This window comes from Daphnia pulicaria, chromosome 1 (assembly GCF_021234035.1).
Source record: "Daphnia pulicaria isolate SC F1-1A chromosome 1, SC_F0-13Bv2, whole genome shotgun sequence".
Lineage (NCBI taxonomy): Eukaryota > Metazoa > Arthropoda > Branchiopoda > Diplostraca > Daphniidae > Daphnia > Daphnia pulicaria.
The window spans coordinates 7,812,654-7,832,918 of record NC_060913.1 but is presented as its reverse complement, the minus strand read 5'-3'; the positions used below and the strand labels follow the sequence as shown (position 1 = coordinate 7,832,918).

Below are 20,265 nucleotides of genomic sequence, written 5' to 3'. Positions count from 1 at the left end.
AAGAGGAGAGTCATTTAGCGTTCGGTAGCTTTTGGTTACTATTTCACGTATTCTACTGTTGTAGTAACCCAATTCCCACCAATAAAGGACGTCACTATAAGGCCTGTGAAAAATAAAAGCGAATATAGTGGAAGAAAACGAGGAAAAATGTCAAACACGTTTTGACATTTTCGTTAATCTGTTACTCTTTTTGAATTCGGCAACCTGAAAAAAAAAATATCCAGTTCGTACTACTTGGGTTCAAGATTGTTTCATTTCTTTTGGGATCATCTGTTGATTTCGGTTAACCCGATCAGCGTTTACCGTTAGAACTATATGGTAGAAAATTGAAAAAGGACAAACGATATAGAAAGCGATAGAAAGAGAAAGCCAATCACCACAAACTATTGCGCCACTATATTTCTATAATACTTCCATTTTCACTTTTTCGAATTAATAATCTACAAGTCAAAGATTAGACACTTATTTTTCAATTTAGAGCCAGTCTTGAAGTATTATAATACAGTGTAGCCTATTATAATACTTCAAGACTGGCTTTAAATTTGACAACAAATAGGCTGTATTAATACAGCCTATTGTAGTCATGTTGGATTCTGAATAAATTCAATGATAAACGCCATATAAATTTTTTGGGGGGATTTTGCGATTCACAAGGCGATTCATTTGCAATCAGACGGAGAAAACAATATCCACACCAACATTGCTGCCGGTTTTCTCAATCATTTAGTCACGACTCGGTCTGCATACACTATCCCCTGGAATGGCGGATAAAACGGGATTTTTAAAGAAATTTCGAAGTCCTTTCTCGGGTTTTTTGTGGGAAATGACGCTTAAAGTACATAAATTGGTACTCTACACTCTTCTTGCACGCCCCGATGAATGATGGATTTCGGAAAATGCTATTGTGACGCGTTTCGTTTATAAGTATTACATACACGCTTTAATCTGTTGATGAAAACTTAAGAGCGTATACCACCCTTTCTGTTCACCAATCCATCTGCATAACTTCCAATGTGGTTAAGAGCAGATTCAACTAATTCGTCGCGGATATCAGTATCCATCACGTTCAGCCGCAAGAACACATGTATCTTGAAAAGAAAGTTCTGCTGTGATCACATTTGTCTTACGATCTAAATTATTAACAGTGGTACGGAAGAGACAGACAACAACGCAAATTTGTAACCGCATAAGGCGAATCTATATCTAAAAAAAAAGTAAAATAAAGCAGTTAAGTTTTCCGATTTCAGCTATTTGAAAATTAAATTTCATGCGCTAAAGAAATAATACATTAATCGAAAATCAGCTCTAGATATAAAGCAACATATGCACGTTGCAAGTTTCCCCAGACGTGTTAAGCCTGAAATTAAAAAAGCATAAAGGCACCGTGGCGCATAATAAATAATCCTGGTGTACTACTATCGGCGACGCTTTCTGAAAACAAAAAAAAAAAAAAAAAAATGGCTCTCAAATCAAAAATTCTTTACATTAAAAGAATATCTATAGCAAAGAAGAAGCAAAACTTTTACCAAGCAGCTTCGTATAAAAGGCCCGGCGACCTGGACACTGAAGCGCAGAGTGTCGATCACAATTGCCAGAAACTCGACAGATTTCCAAGTTGAAGCGGCAGTCGTTTGATTAGGTCTACTCTCGGGGTGCAGCAACTATAGCAACCACCTGAGATCTTACAGAAATGGATAATCACTCCTTCGACGGTCACGAAGGGGTAGCAATTTAAATAAGAAATTCAAATTAGTAGTGAATCAATAACAGTGGCAAATTGATTTTCTAAATTTCCCATGTGTCTACAGGGTTCGAACAACGTGAGGAGGGCATCCGTACGACCAAGTTTAGCAACTATACCGTCCGGTATTGGCATGGATAGTATGGCTTTCGAAAATCCTGATGACGTAAGTTTGATTCAACAAATTTAATTTGGAATATAGTTAAAACAAAAACCAAGAATACTTATATTTATCAAAAAAGATCTTGAGACATCAGGCAGTGGTTGGAAACGCACGCATGGGTCCAAGTATGGAGTCCAAATTGCGCGGAAGCCTCCGCCGACTCGGGGCCGGAGCTAGACGGTTGACACATGAAGCAGTCCCGCGGTTAGCCAATTACAGCAACATGTTCCAAATGGCGACAACGGGAGCAAGACCAACCATGGAGGACCTCCATGAATCCATTGTTGAGGATAAGGTATATTTGAGATTGGGCGATTGGCTATTGGCAAAATCATAATCATAATTTCTGGTTCTTACAATTGCATTTCATCTGAAATTGTATTTGGACAACAATTAACAGCCAACAGAACGTGTAGGAAATAACGAACCGACAGATAATCGTCAAAAATTCGGCTGGATCGAAGGCGTCCTTATCCGCAACATGTTAAACATTTGGGGTGTAATGCTTTTCCTCCGCATCTCTTGGGTGGTAGCTCTTGCTGGCATCTGTAAGTATAGTACATCCACTTATCTTGGAAAATGAAAATGTTCCTTCAATTTTTACTAATTTTGCATTTTATTACCAGGGCAAACAATTATCATCATTAGCATTTCGACTTTCGTTACGTTGGTTACTGCCCTATCTACATCAGCGATCGTAACCAATGGAGAGATCGGAGGAGGTATAACTATTACATCTGTAAAACGAGAAATCAAACAGAATGTGGATTGACAAATTTTTATTTGCGTTCTCAGGTGGAACGTATTACGTTATGAGCCGAATTTTAGGTCCTGAATGGGGTGGCTCGATTGGTGTTTTATTTGCACTTGCCAACGCTATCAATGCTTCGCTGAACGTGGTCGGTTTCTGTCAGACTCTGCAGGACACCATGAAAAATTACGGTGGATACACTATTGTTGATGGCGGAGATAATGACACAAGGATTCTTGGCACGATCCTGATGATCCTGGTCTGGGGTCTATGTGGTCTTGGAGCAAAATACGAAAGTTTGGTATGTATATCGTTGATAAAAGAGTGGAATCTAAAATAAGTGTAATTCAAATGTTAATTCTTCAATTCAGACGCAACAAATGCTGGTGGTGATTTTGGCCGTTGCTCTTGCCAATTTCTTTGTCGGTAGCTTCCTTGGACCTCAGACGGAAATTTCTCAAGCTAGAGGATATATCGGATATTCACGTATGATTTATTTCTCTCTACACACGGCATTTTTTAAATCAATAAATGTGACGCATTTTCAAATAGTTGATATGATTCGAGAAAATTGGGACTCGGGCTACGTTTTCAATGGCGGCATTATGCAAGATTTCTTTTCTGTTTTTGCTGTCTACTTCCCAGCTGGAATCGGCATTTTAGCTGGAGCCAACATTTCAGGAGATCTGAAAGTAAGTCGTTATCACGAAAATGATCTTTGATGAAAAGGGTTGATTCAAAATCGGAAACACTGATTTTGTTTTTAAATTTTTAATTTAGGATCCAAGCGCTGCTATACCTAAAGGAACGATTTGGGCAATCATCGCTACAAGGTAAGACTAATTCACGAAGTTTGGCAATTATACAGTATACACGTTCGAAATTCAATTTATTTCAAATTATTTCAGCATTTCTTACGCTATCGTGGCTATTGTTTGCGCTGCAACCACTGTACGGCAAGCTACTGGCAGTATTGCCGATTTCCGCAACGGCACCTATCTTGATTGCGTGTCGAAAAACTGCACTTACGGGTCCTACAATGACTATCAGGTTCGAAAGATTTAAATTTATCAATCATATTCTTGATTAACTAATTCGTTTAATTTTGAACAAGTAGCTGATGACGCTGATTTCAGCTTACGGACCTCTCAACTATGCAGGGTGTTTTGCCGCCACGCTAAGTACGGCTTTGGCCAGTTACATTTCGTGCCCAAAGCTACTCCAGGTGATTGGTGATGACAAACTCTATCCTCACTGGATGGTCGGTTGGATGACCAAAGGATACGGCAAATCAAACGAGCCTCACCTTGCTTACCTGTTCACTTTCTTCTTGGCACTTGGTTTCATTTTAATTGGTAAGTTTTAATGATCATCTTATATTGTATTAGCTTAAAGAAAAGAAATGTTATTATTCTCACCTTTTCCGTTCGATTGTCAGCCCAACTGGACATGATTGCCCTTCTGATTTCTGATCTGTTTCTCATCACGTTCGCCTTTTTGAATTACGCCTGTTTTCATGTTGATCTCGTCCAACCCGTTGGATGGCGCCCCACTTTCAAGGTTGATTTTTAGCACATTTGAATTATTTACGTGATTTAATTCTCCCTAATGTTTTCAACAGTATTACAACAAATGGCTAAGTTTATTTTGCGCCTGCCTCTGCATCGCCATTATGTTCATGATCGACTGGAGAGTGTCTCTCATCACATTGGCCTGTGTCTTCCTCTTCTACTTCATTGTGCTCTACCGCAAACCAGGTTGGAATAATCTTATGCTGGCCCCTTACAAAATTCAGCTATGATTAAAATCTCGATTATTTCTGTTTGTAGAGGTCAACTGGGGTACCTCGTCTCAGGCAATGAATTTACAAGACGCTTTGACCAGCATCCAACAGCTGGTTCACATCGAGGAGCACGTGAAAAACTATCAGCCACAAATTTTGGCGCTCACCGGTCCGCCAAGGTCTCGTCCGGCTCTCGTCGATTTCGCTTATCTCATCTGCAAGAAAAATTCCATGCTCGTTTGCGGCAATGTCGTTCAAGTAAAAAACCATATTCAGTTTCAATCGTCATCATGGAATTTAAACGTTATTGGTTGGACTTAAACAGGAAAAGATATCTACAAAGAGACGCGGAGAGATTTTGCAAAAATCTTACAGGCATCTGCGGAAAAACGAAATCAAAGGATTTTGTTCGCTCATCGCTAACGTGGACTTGCCAAGTGGCACCTCGGCCATGCTGGAAGTGGTCGGTGTCGGCAAAATCATGCCGAATATTCTGTTCATCGGCTTCAAGAACGACTGGCGTGTTTGCGACAAAAACTCACTAAGCCAATACTTTGCAACCATTCAGTCAGTATTTCTATATTTGCCAACATTCAAAAGCAACTGTACTCATACTGTACCCAATTTTACTACAGCGCTGGATTCAACCTGCACGTTAGTGTTGCCATCCTGCGCGTATCGGAAGGGCTCGATTATTCCACTGTTTTAGGTGACACGGATGAGCCCTTCCATTCGGGAGGAGGAGATGATAGTCGTCCCCCCAGTGTAATGGATTCACCACCCGGAACACCCGATGTGGAGAGACACAATACCATCAGCGATTCACCATTCGGCAGCTCGAACAACGTAGACACATCGAAAGACCCAAAGAAAGCAAAGAAATCGAAAAAGAATATGACATTGATGTAAGTTCCTGACAGAGACTCCCACGCAATATACATTGACTTAACTCGATATTTCTGATAGGGACGCTGACGGCAATGAACTGCCGAGACACATCTGCAATAACATCACCAGATTCCAGAAGAAGCAGCTGGAAGGAAGCATTGATGTCTGGTGGCTTTACGATGATGGAGGTAAATCTTGACGACTGATTAATGAATTAATTTGTTTCAAATTTCTTATTCATAATCTTATATAGGACTGACTCTACTCTTGCCGTACATTATCAGCACGCGCGCTAATTGGTCAGCGTGTCAGCTGCGTGTCTTTTGCACGGCGAACGCCCAGGAAGAAGTAGAGAAAGAGAGAGAAGGGTTAGTTTTAATTAATACTGAAAGTTGGAAATTGATTAAATTGATGGGGAAATTTTTGATTCCACTGTAGGATGGCTGCCTTATTGAACAAATTCCGCATCAACTACGCTGATTTAGTAGTCATCACCGATTTGAACAAACCGCCAAAAGAATCAACCAAGACCTGGTTTGATGGCCTGGTCCGCCCATTCATCCGGCGTGAAGAGCTCACTGGTACAATTACATTTGTTTGACATTTAAGTACGAAATTCTTGCTTTAACTTGTTTTCTTTTTCTACAGAAAACGAACGGCTAAACCTACAAGCCAAAACGGATCGTCACTGTAGACTGAGGGAGTTAGTGGTGGACCACTCTTCCGATTCCAATTTGGTGGTCATGTAAGCATCTTATTTAATCTGCTTATTTTCATTGATTCACCTTTGAATTTCATGACGCAATATCCATAGGACCTTACCGATGCCGCGAAAGGAAGCCGTCAGCGCCCCAATGTACATGGCTTGGCTGGAGACATTGACTGCCAACATGCCGCCCTTCTTGCTCGTTCGAGGCAACCAAACATCCGTTCTCACTTTCTACGCTTAAACTACGAAACTTGTAGTCCCGTCTCTCAATTTGAAATCACCTTTTCACTGTTATATTTGTTCTAGGAAAATTGTAAAAGCATTTCAAAATTCAAAAGAAACAAATACTAGTTACCTGAAATGTTATCGACATTTTCTCTCAAGGTTTTCAGCAAAAACCTTCTTATTATCGTCTTCATATCGTTTGAGATATCGCAAACTGGGTGACTGACCATGTAAAAATACGTGGAATTGTAAAAGCCGGTAAAAGCTTCTTCTACTTCGCCGTCGCGACATTGCGTTACCTGTATATAGTAAAGTCGTTAAATTAATAACTGTGTGACGCAAGAAAATTATTTAAAGAATCTAGACGGGCAAAAAAAAAAATGGAATTCATAATTAGCTCTTTAATCTTTATTGGTTTCTTGGATACACTGGTTTGCTATCCAAATCTGCCAATTATGTATTACCACAAACATTTGCATGAAATTACATTCAACAAATGTGGGATATGCTGAAGTAAAAAAAAAAAATGAGATCGTAACATTTCATAAGTCAAGTCTAAATTGTAAATACGGCCAGCGCCAACCAAGGAAAACAGCTTACTTTTTTTTCTCCAAAATTGCCTATGGCGCGTTTTTTCATAGCGGATAGCCGGACAAGACGTCATTGTGAGTTTGGTTAGACTATAGGTAAAAGCGCCAATTTGACAGGAGTGTGGGAATTTTTTTCCCTGTCCCACGAGTTGAGAGTTGAGATCAACAAAGTAAACAACGCATATTTAAAATAATTGTAATGGCAAGTATAGTTTTTAAAATATAAAAAAAAAAAAATTTTAAACGATGCGTAATTTTCTATAAAACAAAACATACGTAAATAACTCATATGTCAATCGAATAAACATTGCCGCTTGCGTGTAATCGATACGACGATACTTAATTTTCTAAATACTTAAGCTTATCTGCTTTTCGTCCTAGACAACATCATCGCCGACGACACGACTGTCATCGATTGGCATCAAAGATGGCGAGACGGGAACAACTTGATTACTTGCTCACGAGACTCCGTGTACAAGATGAACACCTGGAAGATCTTACAGAAATTAGTTCCAATTTGGTGGCTGAAGTAAGTACTCTGATACATCTATAGTTGGCAAGTGCAAATGCAATATTGAATGTAGTTTGTATCTGAATTTCAGTCTAACGAATTGTCTATGTCGGAGCAGAGCTATCGCAGGCGTGCTATACGTTGTTTGGTAGACGAAATTAAGTGTGGGTTGTGTGAGAAAATCGGAATGTTAGAGTTGTATTTACACTCGAGCTTCCAACGAGCAGTCGAAGTTGAAGTCGAATCACGTCTGCGACAGATGAAAGACCTCGCGGCCGTGAGAGCAAACATCGACGCCGCCGACATCCAAGTAAACGTCATATCGAATGGTACAACTTTCGACTTATTTGTATTTACAAACGTATTCTTCTCTTGACGTAGGATCGTGTTGCACGTCATCACGATGACGAAAGTGATTTTGATCGCCTGAAGCGTATGGAAATCGAACTCCGTTGTGGAATTTGTTCGGAGCTCATGGTTTCGGTAATACCCTCAGTGTTTTTCCAGTTGACTTATTTTAATTTTTCTTTGTTTTTCTTGATTGACAAGGCTACAACTTTGAACTGCATGCACACCTATTGCCAGTGTTGCATAACACACTGGAAAACCTTCGAAGAACATCGAGGAACTGTGGCAAGATGTCCTGTCTGCAGGGAATTCACAGTGTCAGAAAAACGGAACTATTTTGCCGATAACTTGATCGGGATAATTGTGGATGGTTACCCGGAAGAAGGGAAGAACAGAAGAAAGGAGTTGGTTGCTAGCCATCAAGAACTATTAACGCAAAATGTTGTAACGTTACCCGAGACGAATTCTTCCAACTCATCTGTTAATCTCTTCGGTCTATTTATGACAGAAATTAAGAAGATGCTCGAAGATATTAAGGAATTTCTTGCTGAGACTAGTCAGTGTTGTCACTTATTTATCTTTAACAATGGTTGCATTTCTCATTTCTGTGCATTCTTTTCCACCACAATCTAGGTGTTCTTCCAGTGATTCCGCTAATTCCAATTGATCCTGAACCTCCACAGCCCACCCGTTCTGAACAATTGCCATCGAGTTTAGTAGTGACTGTAGTTCCTGTACTAGGCCTACCGAGAGGGTATAGTACTCCAACATCGCAGACTGGTATACATCATTTGAACCAGCAAAGAGTTAGCAGACGTGAGCAAAGGGATCGACAGACCAGACCCGCAAACGGCGGCATTCCAGGTTGGTCGTGTCGCATCAGGAAGATTTTATTACATTTTAACATTGATTTTTGTATGCAGGCCCACAACCACAATCCAGCATCCAAAGAGCCGCTAACCGTAGGAACCAGCAGTCGTCAGCTCGTCCGGCATCGCAAAGTCCACAACTCGTTATATGCGAGATCGCACTGGCGTTATTGATTTTTGTCAAATATGTTTACATATGGAGACATGAGCTGGTCGCTGCCTACTCATTATTCTTTTACTTGTTTAAAATATGTATTTTAATTATCTGATTTGGAGATTTGTTTCCCCGCCCTTCTAATTTAAAAAATGTTTTTGAAGCTGCTCAATCCAGGCTGGTCGCTGCCTACTCACTATTCGTTTACTTGTGTAATATGTATTTTAATTATCTGGTTGGGAGATTTGTTTCCCCGCCCTTCTAATTTAAAAAATGTTTTTGAAGCTGTTTAATCCAAATGCTATGGTTTTATTTTCTGGAATACAATGTTACGGGTAGTGTAGTGATTCCGTTAGATAAAGTTTTATTACGGCGATGAAGAAATTGTAAGCACGAATCGTAAAAAAGAGTATATCCTTTTGATCACCGAAAGCCAACAAATGTTAATCTCTACATGGCATGAGCAGTTGAGCACTAGAAAGAATAAATTCACGACGACAACTTAGCGACAACAGTGGGCAGCAGGCGTCTTCACGCTCAGTAGCCTACACTCGCCTACACTCGTTTGACTACGTAAAGCTTTTTACGTACTACGTACTAATAAATATACAGCGACTAATAAATAATTCACGATATTGCGTAATATACAGGCGTTTCATCCGTACGTCGGCCAGGGCATCTGGGTTCGAGCGTTTACATGGTTTCGGGATTATTGGGATTCGGTCCATCTTATCGCCCGACTTACGCAAGGTAATCTGAGCAGATCGACCTCCGAACTACCCAAAGCAGAAATTTGAATTTAAAACATTTCAGGTTGACACGGCACACGGGTGATGGCATTTTCTTGCCTGTCCATCTCGTTCGGCTTCATAGTTAGCGGTTTGTCCTGGGCCGGCTACACCGATTGCGACCACTACTATCCTGAATACCAAACTGACAAGGACGGTAATATGCATTTTTAAATAACGCGTTTTCACCCCAAATCTAAATAGAAGGGAAAACAGTTTCTTTTGGGCAGATTGCGACAGGCCTGTCTCTCGATTGGCTCTGATGATTGCCAACATTTTCGCCATCATCGTCAGCAGTTTCGTTGCGGCATATTACTTTCGAATCCGCTGTGCTGTGCCAATCAGTCGGCGACGCAAAATCTTCATACTTCCACCATCCACATTTCTGCAATCAACACACCAGCAGATACACCGGATCTTTCAACCGGAAGTACGATAAATGAGGACAGGAGTCGTAAAAATTAGTTTACAATTTACCGACAAAACGGGTAATGGAATTTATTTCAACAGATTTCGTCCACCGATATCTACCTCTTTTCCTCGCACCGACCGGAAGTGGAAAGAGTTTCACGATTGGCTTTATTTTCTCGTCGCCAGGAAGAAGAAGAAAGACCTCCTCGCTATTTGATTGCTGTGGCAGAATCTGATTTAGGTAATGGAGCGCAAAGCTTGATTGATTTTTCTTGTGCCTTATTTAAAATGCCATCGCCGTGTAAAGCCTACCATTCCCCTGTTCCAAATGACGACAACAGGAGATAGACCAACCATGGAGGAGCTCCATGAATCCATTGTTGTGGATAAGGTATATTTAAGCGAGAGAAGATTGGGCGAAACCATAATAATAACTGTCGATTCTTACAATTGAATTTGATCTGGAAATTGTAATTGGATGGACAACAACTACTGTCAGCCAACAGAACGTGTAAGACTTGAAGAACCGACAGATAATCGTCAAAAATTCGGTTGGATTCAAGGCGTCCTCGTCCGCAATATGTTAAACATTTGGGGTGTAATGCTTTTCCTTCGCATCTCCTGGGTGGTAGCACTTTCCGGAATCTGTAACTATCAATTTTCTAAAAAATTGAATAATGTCAAATTGGAATATAATAGCACTGATTTACGATCATGGAGGGAGGGCAAACACTTACCATCATCAGCATCTCGACTTTCATGATTTTGGTTACTGCCCTATCTACATCAGCTATCGTAACCAATGGAGAGATCGGAGGAGGCTACATGTGTATAAAGAGACGAAGCGTACCAGAAGCTCAATTTTAAAATGTTTGTTTTTTATATCAGATGGAACTTTTATTACTATTATGAGCCGCATTTTAGGGCCGTAATGGGGTGGCTTGATTGGTGTTTTATTTGCACTTGCCAACGCCATCAATGCTTCGCTCAACGTAGTCGGTTTTTGCCAGACAGTGCTGATGGCGGAGATAATGATACAAGAATTTTTGTGACGATCCCGATGATCCTGGTCTGGGGCCTATGTGGTCTCGGAGCAAAATACGAAAGTGCTGTTTGTAACATTCGTAAAAGAGCGAAATTTAAACTTTATCTAATTTAAATGTTTTATTAACAGCAATCAGTCACAACAAATGCTTGTGGTGATTTTGAACGTTACTCTTGTCAATTTTTTTGTCGGTAGCTTTCTTGGACCTCATTCGGAAATGTCGGAAGCCCGAGAATTTCTCGGATATCGACGTACGTTTCATTTCTTCTTTAGGTTTATAGCATTTTTGAAAATAATGAAATCTGATTCATTTTGCAACTAATAGTGGATTTAATCAGAGAAAACTGGAGACTGGAGCCCGGCCTACGTTGTTAACGACGGCGTTATGCAGGATTTCTTTTCGGTTTTTGCTGTTTATTTTCCAGCTGGCATCGGCATTTTAGCTGGAGCGAACATCTCAGAGAATTTGAAAGTAAGTCTAGTATATAAAGTTGATAATTGTAACTTTGATTTTGATTTGAAATTGAAACAACAGATGTGGCTACAGTTTCTAAATATTATTTGTGCAGGATCCAAGCGTCGCTATACCAAAAGGAACGATTTCGGCCGTCAGCGTCACAAGGTGATGATTTTCTTGATTTTATTTATTATGGACGCTGGGTATTAATAATATTATTGACACCAGTTGCAATTTAAGTCAAAAGAAAAATACTTGATACAAATTAAGGGAAGTGTACAATGTACATAAAACAATAAATAACTATTTGCTACTATTAATGCTCCAGCAGCTTGTAATATAATTATCCATTTTCATCCATCCATTATACAGCATCTCTTACGCTGTTGTGGCTATTGTTTGCGCTGCAACCGGTGTAAGACAAGCTAGCGGTAGTGTTGCAGATTTCCGTAACGGCACATATCTTGATTGCGTAACGAAAAAGTGAAAAACTGTACTTATGGGTCCTACAATGACTACCAGGTTCGGATTATTGAGACATTGAGACTGACGATTTATACACTGCATTAATTCATTTATTTATACGGTTCAATTGTGGGTTCTTTCATGAGCAGCTGATGACGCTGATTTCAGCTTACGAACCCCTTAACTACGCTGGGTGTTTTGCCGCCACGCTAAGCACGGCTTTGGCCAGCTACATTTCGTGCCCAAAGCTACTCCAGGTGATTGGTGATGACAAACTCTATCCTCACTGGATGGTTGGTTGGATGACCAAATAAGGATACGGCAAATCTAACGAGCCTCACCTTGCTTACCTGTTCACTTTCTTCTTGGCACTTGGTTTCATCTTAATTGGTAAGTTTTAAATTAGATTATATGCTATGTTTTAACTTTATCTTGGATTCAAGAAAAGATGAAGAATTTGATTTTTCTTTCATTTTCCATTCGCAGCCCAGCTGGACATGATCGCCTTTCTGATTTCTGATCTCTTTCTGATCACGTTCGCCTTTTTTTAAACTGAGGCAATGAATTTACAAGACGCTTTGACCAGCATCCAACAGCTGGTTCACATCGAGGAGCACGTGAAAAATTATCAGCCACAAATTTTGGCGCTCACCGGTCCGCCCAGGTCCCGTCCGGCTCTCGTCGATTTCGCTTATCTCATCTGCAAGAAGAATTCAATGCTCGTTTGCGGCAATGTCGTTCTAGTAAAAGATCACATATGCCATTTGATTCGTCATCATGCAATTTAAACGTTATTGGTTGGACTTACACAGGAAAAGATCCCAGGTAAAAAAGTACTGCCTTGCACTGTAATAAAATGATAGTTTATTTAAGTAAACTATCATTTTATTGTAGTGGACCCAGTAAAGTAGAAGTATCACCAAGTGGGCGTAGTGGTGGCAACCTAGTTTTTTTTTGAAAACTAGGTATTACTATTACTAAATACCTAGTATTTGAGAAAAAGTAGGTATTACTAGGTAGTAATACCTAGTAACAAAATAAATTAAACTAGGTATCGGAAAAAAAACTAGGTTTTTACTATTACTAGGTATAAACTAGGTAACTAGGTAAAGTAACTAACTAGGTAAAAATACCTAGTTACCTAGTTACCTAGTTTGGATATTTCTCTGTTTATACTTCGAAATTACATAAACAACACAAATACAAAACTTGCAACTGAATTTTTTTCTTTTTATTGCAATTTCTGTCCCGCTAAGATCAATGATAGGATAGAAAGGACTAACGACTAAGCGATAAGAACGGAAATTGAAAATTAGAGACTGAGAATTCAGATTCAGAAGTCAAAGTTTTTGTTGAATCGGCAAAGTGTTTGCGATTTCTACCAAGACAGGGGAGACATTTATTTTCTTGCCTTTGCAAGAAAGACCACTACACGAAAAAAGACGCTCTGCAGAGGCAGAAGTAGCTGGCATGGCGAGATACTGCACGTAATCCCCGATTTTCAGACATTTTAGGGCGGGGCCTGTCAGAATTGTGAAGTTGAAACTGGAAACAGAGCCATCTAGGCTCTCAAAAGTAGCTGAGCGTAGTAGCTGACACACTCACTAGAGCGCTCATTCCAGTTTCCAAATCGGACCACGTTTACCCTGAAACCGGGATTGGGAAGCCAACACAGCCGTGAACCGACCAGGCATCTATAGCTATGCAGAAACCAAAGAAGCCTAGTAAAATGAAATAAAAGCAGAGTTGCCATTTATTTGACAATGCTGCAAAAAAATGGAAAATACCTAGGTAATTACCTAGGTAATCATTTTTCAAAAACTAGGTATTACTATTACTAGGTATACCTAGTAATAGATTTTTTCCCGAAAACTAGGTAAAAGTAGCTGAAAAAAAACTAGGTATTACTAGGTAACTAGGTAATACTAGGTATTACTACCGAGTAATGCCACCACTAAGTGGGCGTATTTTTTTTTTTGTTTCAATGTCAATATTACTAAAGACACACTGCTATATCACTGGTAGCCACTATTATTGTGCTACTATTATTGTGCTATTATTGTGCACTTGTCCCAAAATCCTTCAGTATTACTTGAGTTTTCTCATATTATTACTTAAGTACATTCTAAGTACTTTTTCACCTGGGATATCTACCAAGAGACGTGGAGAGATTTTGCAAAAATCTTACAGGCATCTGCGGAAAAACGACATAAAAGGATTTTGTTCGCTCGTCGCTAACGTGGACTTGCCAAGTGGCACCTCGGCCATGCTGGAAGTGGTCGGTGTCGGCAAAATCATGCCGAATATTCTGTTCATCGGATTCAAGAACGACTGGCGTGTTTGCGACAAAAACTCACTAAGCCAATACTTTGCAACCATTCAGTCAGTATTTCTATATTTTCCAACATTCAAAAGCAACTGTACTCATACTGTACCCAATTTTACTGCAGCGCTGGATTCAACCTGCACGTTAGTGTTGCCATCCTGCGCGTATCGGAAGGGCTCGATTATTCCACTGTTTTAGGTGACACGGATGAGCCCTTCCATTCGGGAGGAGGAGATGATAGCCGTCCCCCCAGTGTAATGGATACACCACTCGGAACACCCGATGTGGAGAGACACAATACCATCAGCGATTCACCATTCGGCAGCAGTCGCAGCACGGACGTCGCAGAAGTATCGAAAGACCCAAAGAAAGCCAAGAAATCGAAAAAGAACATGACATTGATGTAAGTTCCTGACAGAGACTCCCACGCAATATACATTGACTTAACTCGATATTTCTGATAGGGACGCTGACAGCAATGAACTGCCGAGACACATCTGCAATAACATCACCAGATTCCAGAAGAAGCAGCTGGAAGGAAGCATTGATGTCTGGTGGCTTTACGATGATGGAGGTAAATCTTGACGACTGATTAATGAATTAATTTGTTTCAAATTTCTTATTCATAATCTTATATAGGACTGACTCTACTCTTGCCGTACATTATCAGTACGCGCGCTAATTGGTCAGCGTGTCAGCTGCGTGTCTTTTGCACGGCGAACGCCCAGGAAGAAGTAGAGAAAGAGAGAGAAGGGTTAGTTTTAATTAATACTGAAAGTTGGAAATTGATTAAATTGATGGGGAAATTTTTGATTCCACTGTAGTATGGCTGCCTTGCTGAATAAATTCCGCAGAAACTACGCTGATTTAGTAGTCATCACCGATTTGAACAAACCGCAAAAAGAATCAACCAAGACCTGGTTTGATGGCCTCGTCCGCCCATTCATCCGGCGTGAAGAGCTCACTGGTACACTTGCATTTGTTTTACATTTAAGTACGAAATTCTTGCTTTAAATTTGTTTTCTATTCGACAGAAAACGAACGGCTTAACCTGCAAGCCAAAACGGATCGTCACTGTAGACTGAGGGAGTTAGTGGTGGACCACTCTTCCGATTCCAATTTGGTGGTCATGTAAGCATCTTATTTAACCTTATTTTTACATTGATTCACTTCTGAATTTCATGACGCAATATCCATAGGACCTTACCGATGCCGCGAAAGGAAGCCGTCAGCGCCCCAATGTACATGGCATGGCTGGAGACATTGACTGCCAACATGCCGCCCTTCTTGCTCGTTCGAGGCAACCAAACATCCGTTCTCACTTTCTACGCTTAAACTACGAAACTTGTAGTCCCGTCTCTCAATTTTAAATCACTTTTTCACTGTTATATTTGTTCTAGGAAAATTGTAAAAGCATTTCGAAATTCAAAAGAAACAAATACTAGTTACCTGAAATGTTATCGACATTTTCTAAGGTTTTCAGCAAAAACCCAAAAACCTTCCCCCGTTTTCATATCGTTTGGGATATCGCAAACTGAGTGACTGCGCGACCATGTAATAATACGTGGAATTGTAAAAGCTTCTTCTACTTCGCCGTCGCGTCTTTGTGTTACCTGTAGGCCTATATAGGCCTGGTTTATATAGTTGAATTAACTGTGTGACGCAAGAAAATCATTTCAAGAATCTAGACGGGCAAAAAAAAGTGGAATTAATAATTAGCTCTTTATTTGTTTCTTGGATACACTGATTTGCTATCCAAAACTGCCAATTATGTATTACCACAAACATTTGCATGAAATTACATTCAACAAATGTGGGATATGCTGAAGTAAAAAAAAAAAAAAAATTGACATTTCATAAATCATGTCTGAATTGTAAACACGGCCAGTGCCAGCTAAGGAAAACACTAAAACACTTACTTTTTTGTTTTTTCTCCAAAATTGTCTATGGCGCGTTTTTTCATGGCTGACAGCCGAACAAGACGTCATTGTGAGTTTGGTTATAGGTTAGGTAAGAAAGCGCGAATTTGACAGGAGTGTGGGAATTTCCCCCCAGCCCCACCTGAGATTAATAAAGTAAAACAATTCACTTTGAAAGCAATTGTAATAGCTCAAGTAGTTTTTAAAATATGGAAAAAAAATTTAAAACGATTGCGTAATTTTCTGTAAAACAAAAATACGTGAAATCAAATGTCAATCGAATAAGCACGGTTGTTTGGACGTAATCGATACTTAATAGAAGAAATCGTATCATGGATGCTTCTAGCTTCTCTGTTTGCACTCCCATTCTAAATTTGTATTCATCGCCGACGACTGCTGGCATCACGATCGCATGGCGAGACGGGAACAACTTGATTACTTGCTCGCGAGACTCCGTGTACAAGATAAATATCTGGAAGTTCTTACAGAAATTAGTTCCAATCTGGTGGCTGAAGTAAGTACTCTATACATCTACAGTTGGCAAGTGGTAATGCAATATTGAATGTAGTTTGTATCTGAATTTCAGTCTAACGAATTGGCCATGTCAGAGCAGACCGAGCAGAGCTATCGCAGGCGTGTTATACGTGGTTTGGTAGACGTAATCAAGTGTGGGTTGTGTGAGAAAATCGGAATGTTAGAGTTGTATTTACACTCGAGCTTCCAACGAGCAGTCGAAGTTGAAGTCGAATCACGTCTGCGACAGATGAAAGACCTCGCGGCCGTGAGAGCAAACATCGACGCCGCCGACATCCAAGTAAGTCATCAAATGGTACAACTTTCGAATTATTTGTATTTACCAACATATTCTTCTCTTGACGTAGGATCGTGTTGCACGTCATCACGATGACGAAAGTGATTTTGATCGCCTGAAGCGTATGGAAATCGAACTACGTTGTGGAATTTGTTCGGAGCTCATGGTTTCGGTAATACCCTCAGTGTTTAAAATTCTAGTTGATTTATTCTTATTGTTTTTTTTTTCTTGATTGACAAGGCTACAACTTTGAACTGCATGCACACCTATTGCCAGTGTTGCATAACACACTGGAAAACCTTCGAAGAACACCGAGGAACTGTGGCAAGATGTCCTGTCTGCAGGGAATTCACAGTGTCAGAAAAACGGAACTATTTTGCCGATAACTTGATCGGGATAATTGTGGATGGTTACCCGGAAGAAGAGAAGAACAGAAGAAAGGAGTTGGTTGCTAGCCATCAAGAATTATTAACGCAAAATGTTGTAACGCTACCCGAGACGAATTCTGCCAACCCATCTGTTAATCTCTTCAGTCTATTTATGACAGAAATTAAGAAGATGCTCGAAGATATTAAGGAATTTCTTGCTGAGACTAGTCAGTGTTGTCACTTATTTATCTTTAACAATGGTTGCATTTCTCATTTCTGTGCATTCTTTTCCACCACAATCTAGGTGTTCTTCCAGTGATTCCGCTAATTCCAATTGATCCTGAACCTCCACAGCCCACCCGTTCTGAACAATTGCCATCGAGTTTAGTAGCGACTGTAGTTCCTGTACTAGGCCTACCGAGAGGGTCTAGTACTCCAACATCGACTGGTATACATCCTTTGAACCAGCAAAGAGTTAGCAGACGTGAGCAAAGGGATCGACAGACCAGACCCGCAAACGGCGGCATTCCAGGTTGGTCGTGTCGCATCAGGAAGATTTTATTACATTTTAACATTGATTTTTGTTTGCAGGCCCACAACCACAATCCAGCATCCAAAGAGCCGCTAACCGTAGGAACCAGCAGTCGTCAGCTCGTCCAGCAACAGGTCGCAAAGTCCACGGGTCGTTATTGGCGAGACCGCACTGGCGTTATTGATTTTTGTCAAATATTTTTACATATGGTAACTGGGGCTGGTCGCTGCCTACTCATTATTCTTTTACTTGTGTAATATGTATTTTAATAATCTGATTTGGAGATTTGTTTCCCCGCCCTTCTAATTTAAAAAATGTTTTTGAAGCTGCTCAATCCAGGCTGGTCGCTGCCTACTCACTATTCGTTTACTTGTGTATAATATGTATTTTAATTATTTGAGATTTGTTTCCCCGCCCTTCTAATTTAAAAAATGTTTTTGAAACTGTTTTATCCAATATGCTATGGTTTTATTTTCTGGAATACAAATATGTAACGAGATTATCGTGATTCTGTAAGATAACGCTTTATTTTATTATCAGTCTAACCAGAGTGGTCTAACGTGTCTGTCTATCTCTTAAATGTGCTAAGTGGATAACCACAGATAACCAAGATAATCAATTGTTTCAAAATTCGGCGGATGTTATCTTTACTTTCTTGTCGATAAATATCGGATTCGATCGAATACCGGAAATCCCCGCGGAAGTCCCAATCGAAAAAATTACTTAGATATCTAATAAACAGCACGTCTGTTAAAAATTTATAATCTAAAAAATATTTAAACTCCCAATAGTTTAAATGAACAAGTCTTTGAAGGCTGCTTGCAATAGTCCGCTATGGCGCTATTGTCGCGATAGAATAACTATCTAAACAAAAAAGTAGGATCATATAAAATATTGGAATGGATTGTTAAAAATTTATCGTTAAAACCGGAGACTTCAAAGAACTAATGCTAACCGTACGAACCAGTCCTCAGCTCGTTCAGCAACCGGTCGCACAGTCCAAGGGTCGTTGGCGAGACCTGTCTGGCGTCCGCGTTTATGATTTTTATTAAATATTTTACATTGGATTAATCTCATTTACTTGTGTAATATTATGTATTTTTAATTAGGATGAGATTTGTTTCCCCGCCCTTCTAATTTTTAAAATGTATGTTTGTGGAAGCTGTTTCATCAAATGCTATATATGGTTTTATTTTCTAAAATACAATGTTACGGGAAGTATCGGGATGCCGTAAATAACGTTTTTTTAAAAATCGCGATAAAAGAAATTGTAAGCAAGAAACGTAGAAAGATTTATTTGAAAAGGAACTGGAATAAGTGAAACTTGGCGTCGTTTTATTCACTGTTCGTTCAGTTTACATTTGTCCAGCTTATTTGTCCTGAAAGAAGCGTGCCAAATGTGGAGCTGGCCTGCTGGCCCAGAAGTGATGGATTCAAGATTATTTATTCTAAATATTTTCCAGACATGGACCGGACTTGACAACTAAGCAACAACAACGGTGAGCAGCAAGCGTCTTAACGCACATTCCACTCGTTTGACTTTTACGTAAGACGTGTTCCAAAATGGGAAATCAGTTTTTCTTATAAGCGCAACTCAAAAACTATTCGTAATGTTACGGTTGTGGCATTAGTTTTATGGCGAAGGCTGCTGATACCTCCAAAATCAAACCAAAAATGTCGACTGTCGAGTTATTTACCTCTACGATTTTGTAAGACTCCCAACGAATATTCTTTCAATTTTCAAAAGGACATTGGAACTTTTGAAAATGTATGCATACAACATTCTGATTTAGCCATAGTTGACGTATTTTGAAAGCTTGCAACTAGATAATAACCAGTTTTGTTAGCTTTTAAATAACCTACTACCGTATATAAGAGGGCTTTCAAAAATCTAGCTTAAACTAGATTATGACATCTTTATATAAAAGGTCTGATATAGAAAGTATCTCATTTCTTCATAAACAAATCAATCTAATCCAACAAGACCATTAATACTTTCGTTTGAGCATTGGGAAAATCCAATGTTATTTCCTTTATGGGTGTGAGCGGTCATAAACTTGACTAAATCGGCTGTATAATCCCATTCAAAAGTGGGTCACTTGCACGGGCCAAATTCTGAATAAATAGTGCTCATCAGCGGCACCAGTCGACGACTACCCCAGCTAGCAGGAAATGTGATCGAATTTATTCTTTAGTGTAGCGGAGAGAATCACGAGTAAATTGTCGTGAATATTCGTCATGACTACCCCAAATACATAAAACAATATGTTGAGTCGGAACGTACCGGTTCTGCGGTGTTTGTCGCTATGTCAACCTGCAATTTTTTCTCCATCCAGTGTGACCTTTAATAGTTTAGCTTTTTATATAAGAATGCATAACTCCCCTCCGGCTTCTTTTTTTTTTAAGATGTG

The 20,265-nt window shown here is 39.7% G+C and overlaps 2 protein-coding genes and 1 long non-coding RNA gene across 12 annotated transcripts; all 3 read left to right on the top strand.

The window, feature by feature from the left end:
* Positions 1–1,560: 1,560 nt before the first annotated feature.
* LOC124313443 (bumetanide-sensitive sodium-(potassium)-chloride cotransporter-like) lies at positions 1,561–15,701 on the top strand. Of its 3 annotated transcripts, none has more exons than XM_046778396.1 (21): positions 1,561–1,723; positions 1,809–1,907; positions 1,999–2,199; positions 2,305–2,452; positions 2,531–2,626; positions 2,700–2,956; positions 3,027–3,141; positions 3,208–3,347; positions 3,436–3,488; positions 3,564–3,705; positions 3,773–4,010; positions 4,094–4,215; positions 4,277–4,412; positions 4,485–4,701; positions 14,044–14,280; positions 14,349–14,627; positions 14,689–14,798; positions 14,864–14,978; positions 15,049–15,191; positions 15,259–15,355; positions 15,424–15,701. In XM_046778396.1, the coding sequence occupies exons 1-21, from the start codon at positions 1,691–1,693 to the stop codon at positions 15,557–15,559; spliced, it is 3,114 nt and encodes a 1,037-aa protein (XP_046634352.1). In that variant the 5' UTR covers positions 1,561–1,690; the 3' UTR covers positions 15,560–15,701. The 3 variants fall into 3 exon arrangements, with proteins under 3 accessions (XP_046634352.1, XP_046634334.1, XP_046634344.1); XM_046778378.1 differs by having other exon boundaries at positions 1,984–2,199; XM_046778388.1 differs by lacking the exons at positions 14,044–14,280; positions 14,349–14,627; positions 14,689–14,798; ... (2 more) ...; positions 15,259–15,355; positions 15,424–15,701 and adding exons at positions 4,764–5,005; positions 5,074–5,343; positions 5,405–5,514; ... (2 more) ...; positions 5,975–6,071; positions 6,141–6,396 and having other exon boundaries at positions 1,562–1,723; positions 1,984–2,199; positions 4,485–4,696.
* On the top strand, positions 7,232–18,353 carry LOC124313648. Of its 8 annotated transcripts, none has more exons than XM_046778525.1 (6): positions 7,232–7,379; positions 7,480–7,677; positions 7,743–7,844; positions 7,911–8,265; positions 8,343–8,573; positions 8,633–9,075. In XM_046778525.1, the coding sequence occupies exons 1-6, from the start codon at positions 7,278–7,280 to the stop codon at positions 8,845–8,847; spliced, it is 1,203 nt and encodes a 400-aa protein (XP_046634481.1). In that variant the 5' UTR covers positions 7,232–7,277; the 3' UTR covers positions 8,848–9,075. The 8 variants fall into 8 exon arrangements, with proteins under 8 accessions (XP_046634481.1, XP_046634480.1, XP_046634479.1 ...); XM_046778524.1 differs by having other exon boundaries at positions 7,453–7,677; XM_046778523.1 differs by having other exon boundaries at positions 7,435–7,671.
* On the top strand, positions 11,862–12,454 carry LOC124313832. The gene is made up of 3 exons (XR_006911023.1): positions 11,862–11,955; positions 12,048–12,288; positions 12,385–12,454. It is a non-coding gene; the product is annotated as an uncharacterized LOC124313832 (long non-coding RNA).
* Positions 18,354–20,265: the final 1,912 nt, after the last annotated feature.

Bases quoted from the DNA above. Each gene is read 5' to 3' on its own strand.
- LOC124313443 (XM_046778378.1), top strand. From the start codon at position 1,691: ATGGATAATCACTCCTTCGACGGTCACGAAGGG. The intron at 1,724-1,808 runs GTAGCAATTTAA...ATGTGTCTACAG, and splicing joins CCTTCGACGGTCACGAAGGG to GGTTCGAACAACGTGAGGAG. The intron at 2,627-2,699 runs GTATAACTATTA...TTGCGTTCTCAG, and splicing joins CAATGGAGAGATCGGAGGAG to GTGGAACGTATTACGTTATG.
- LOC124313648 (XM_046778522.1), top strand. From the start codon at position 7,278: ATGGCGAGACGGGAACAACTTGATTACTTGCTCACGAGACTCCGTGTA. The intron at 7,678-7,742 runs GTCATATCGAAT...CTCTTGACGTAG, and splicing joins CCGCCGACATCCAAGTAAAC to GATCGTGTTGCACGTCATCA. The intron at 7,845-7,910 runs GTAATACCCTCA...TTGATTGACAAG, and splicing joins GTTCGGAGCTCATGGTTTCG to GCTACAACTTTGAACTGCAT.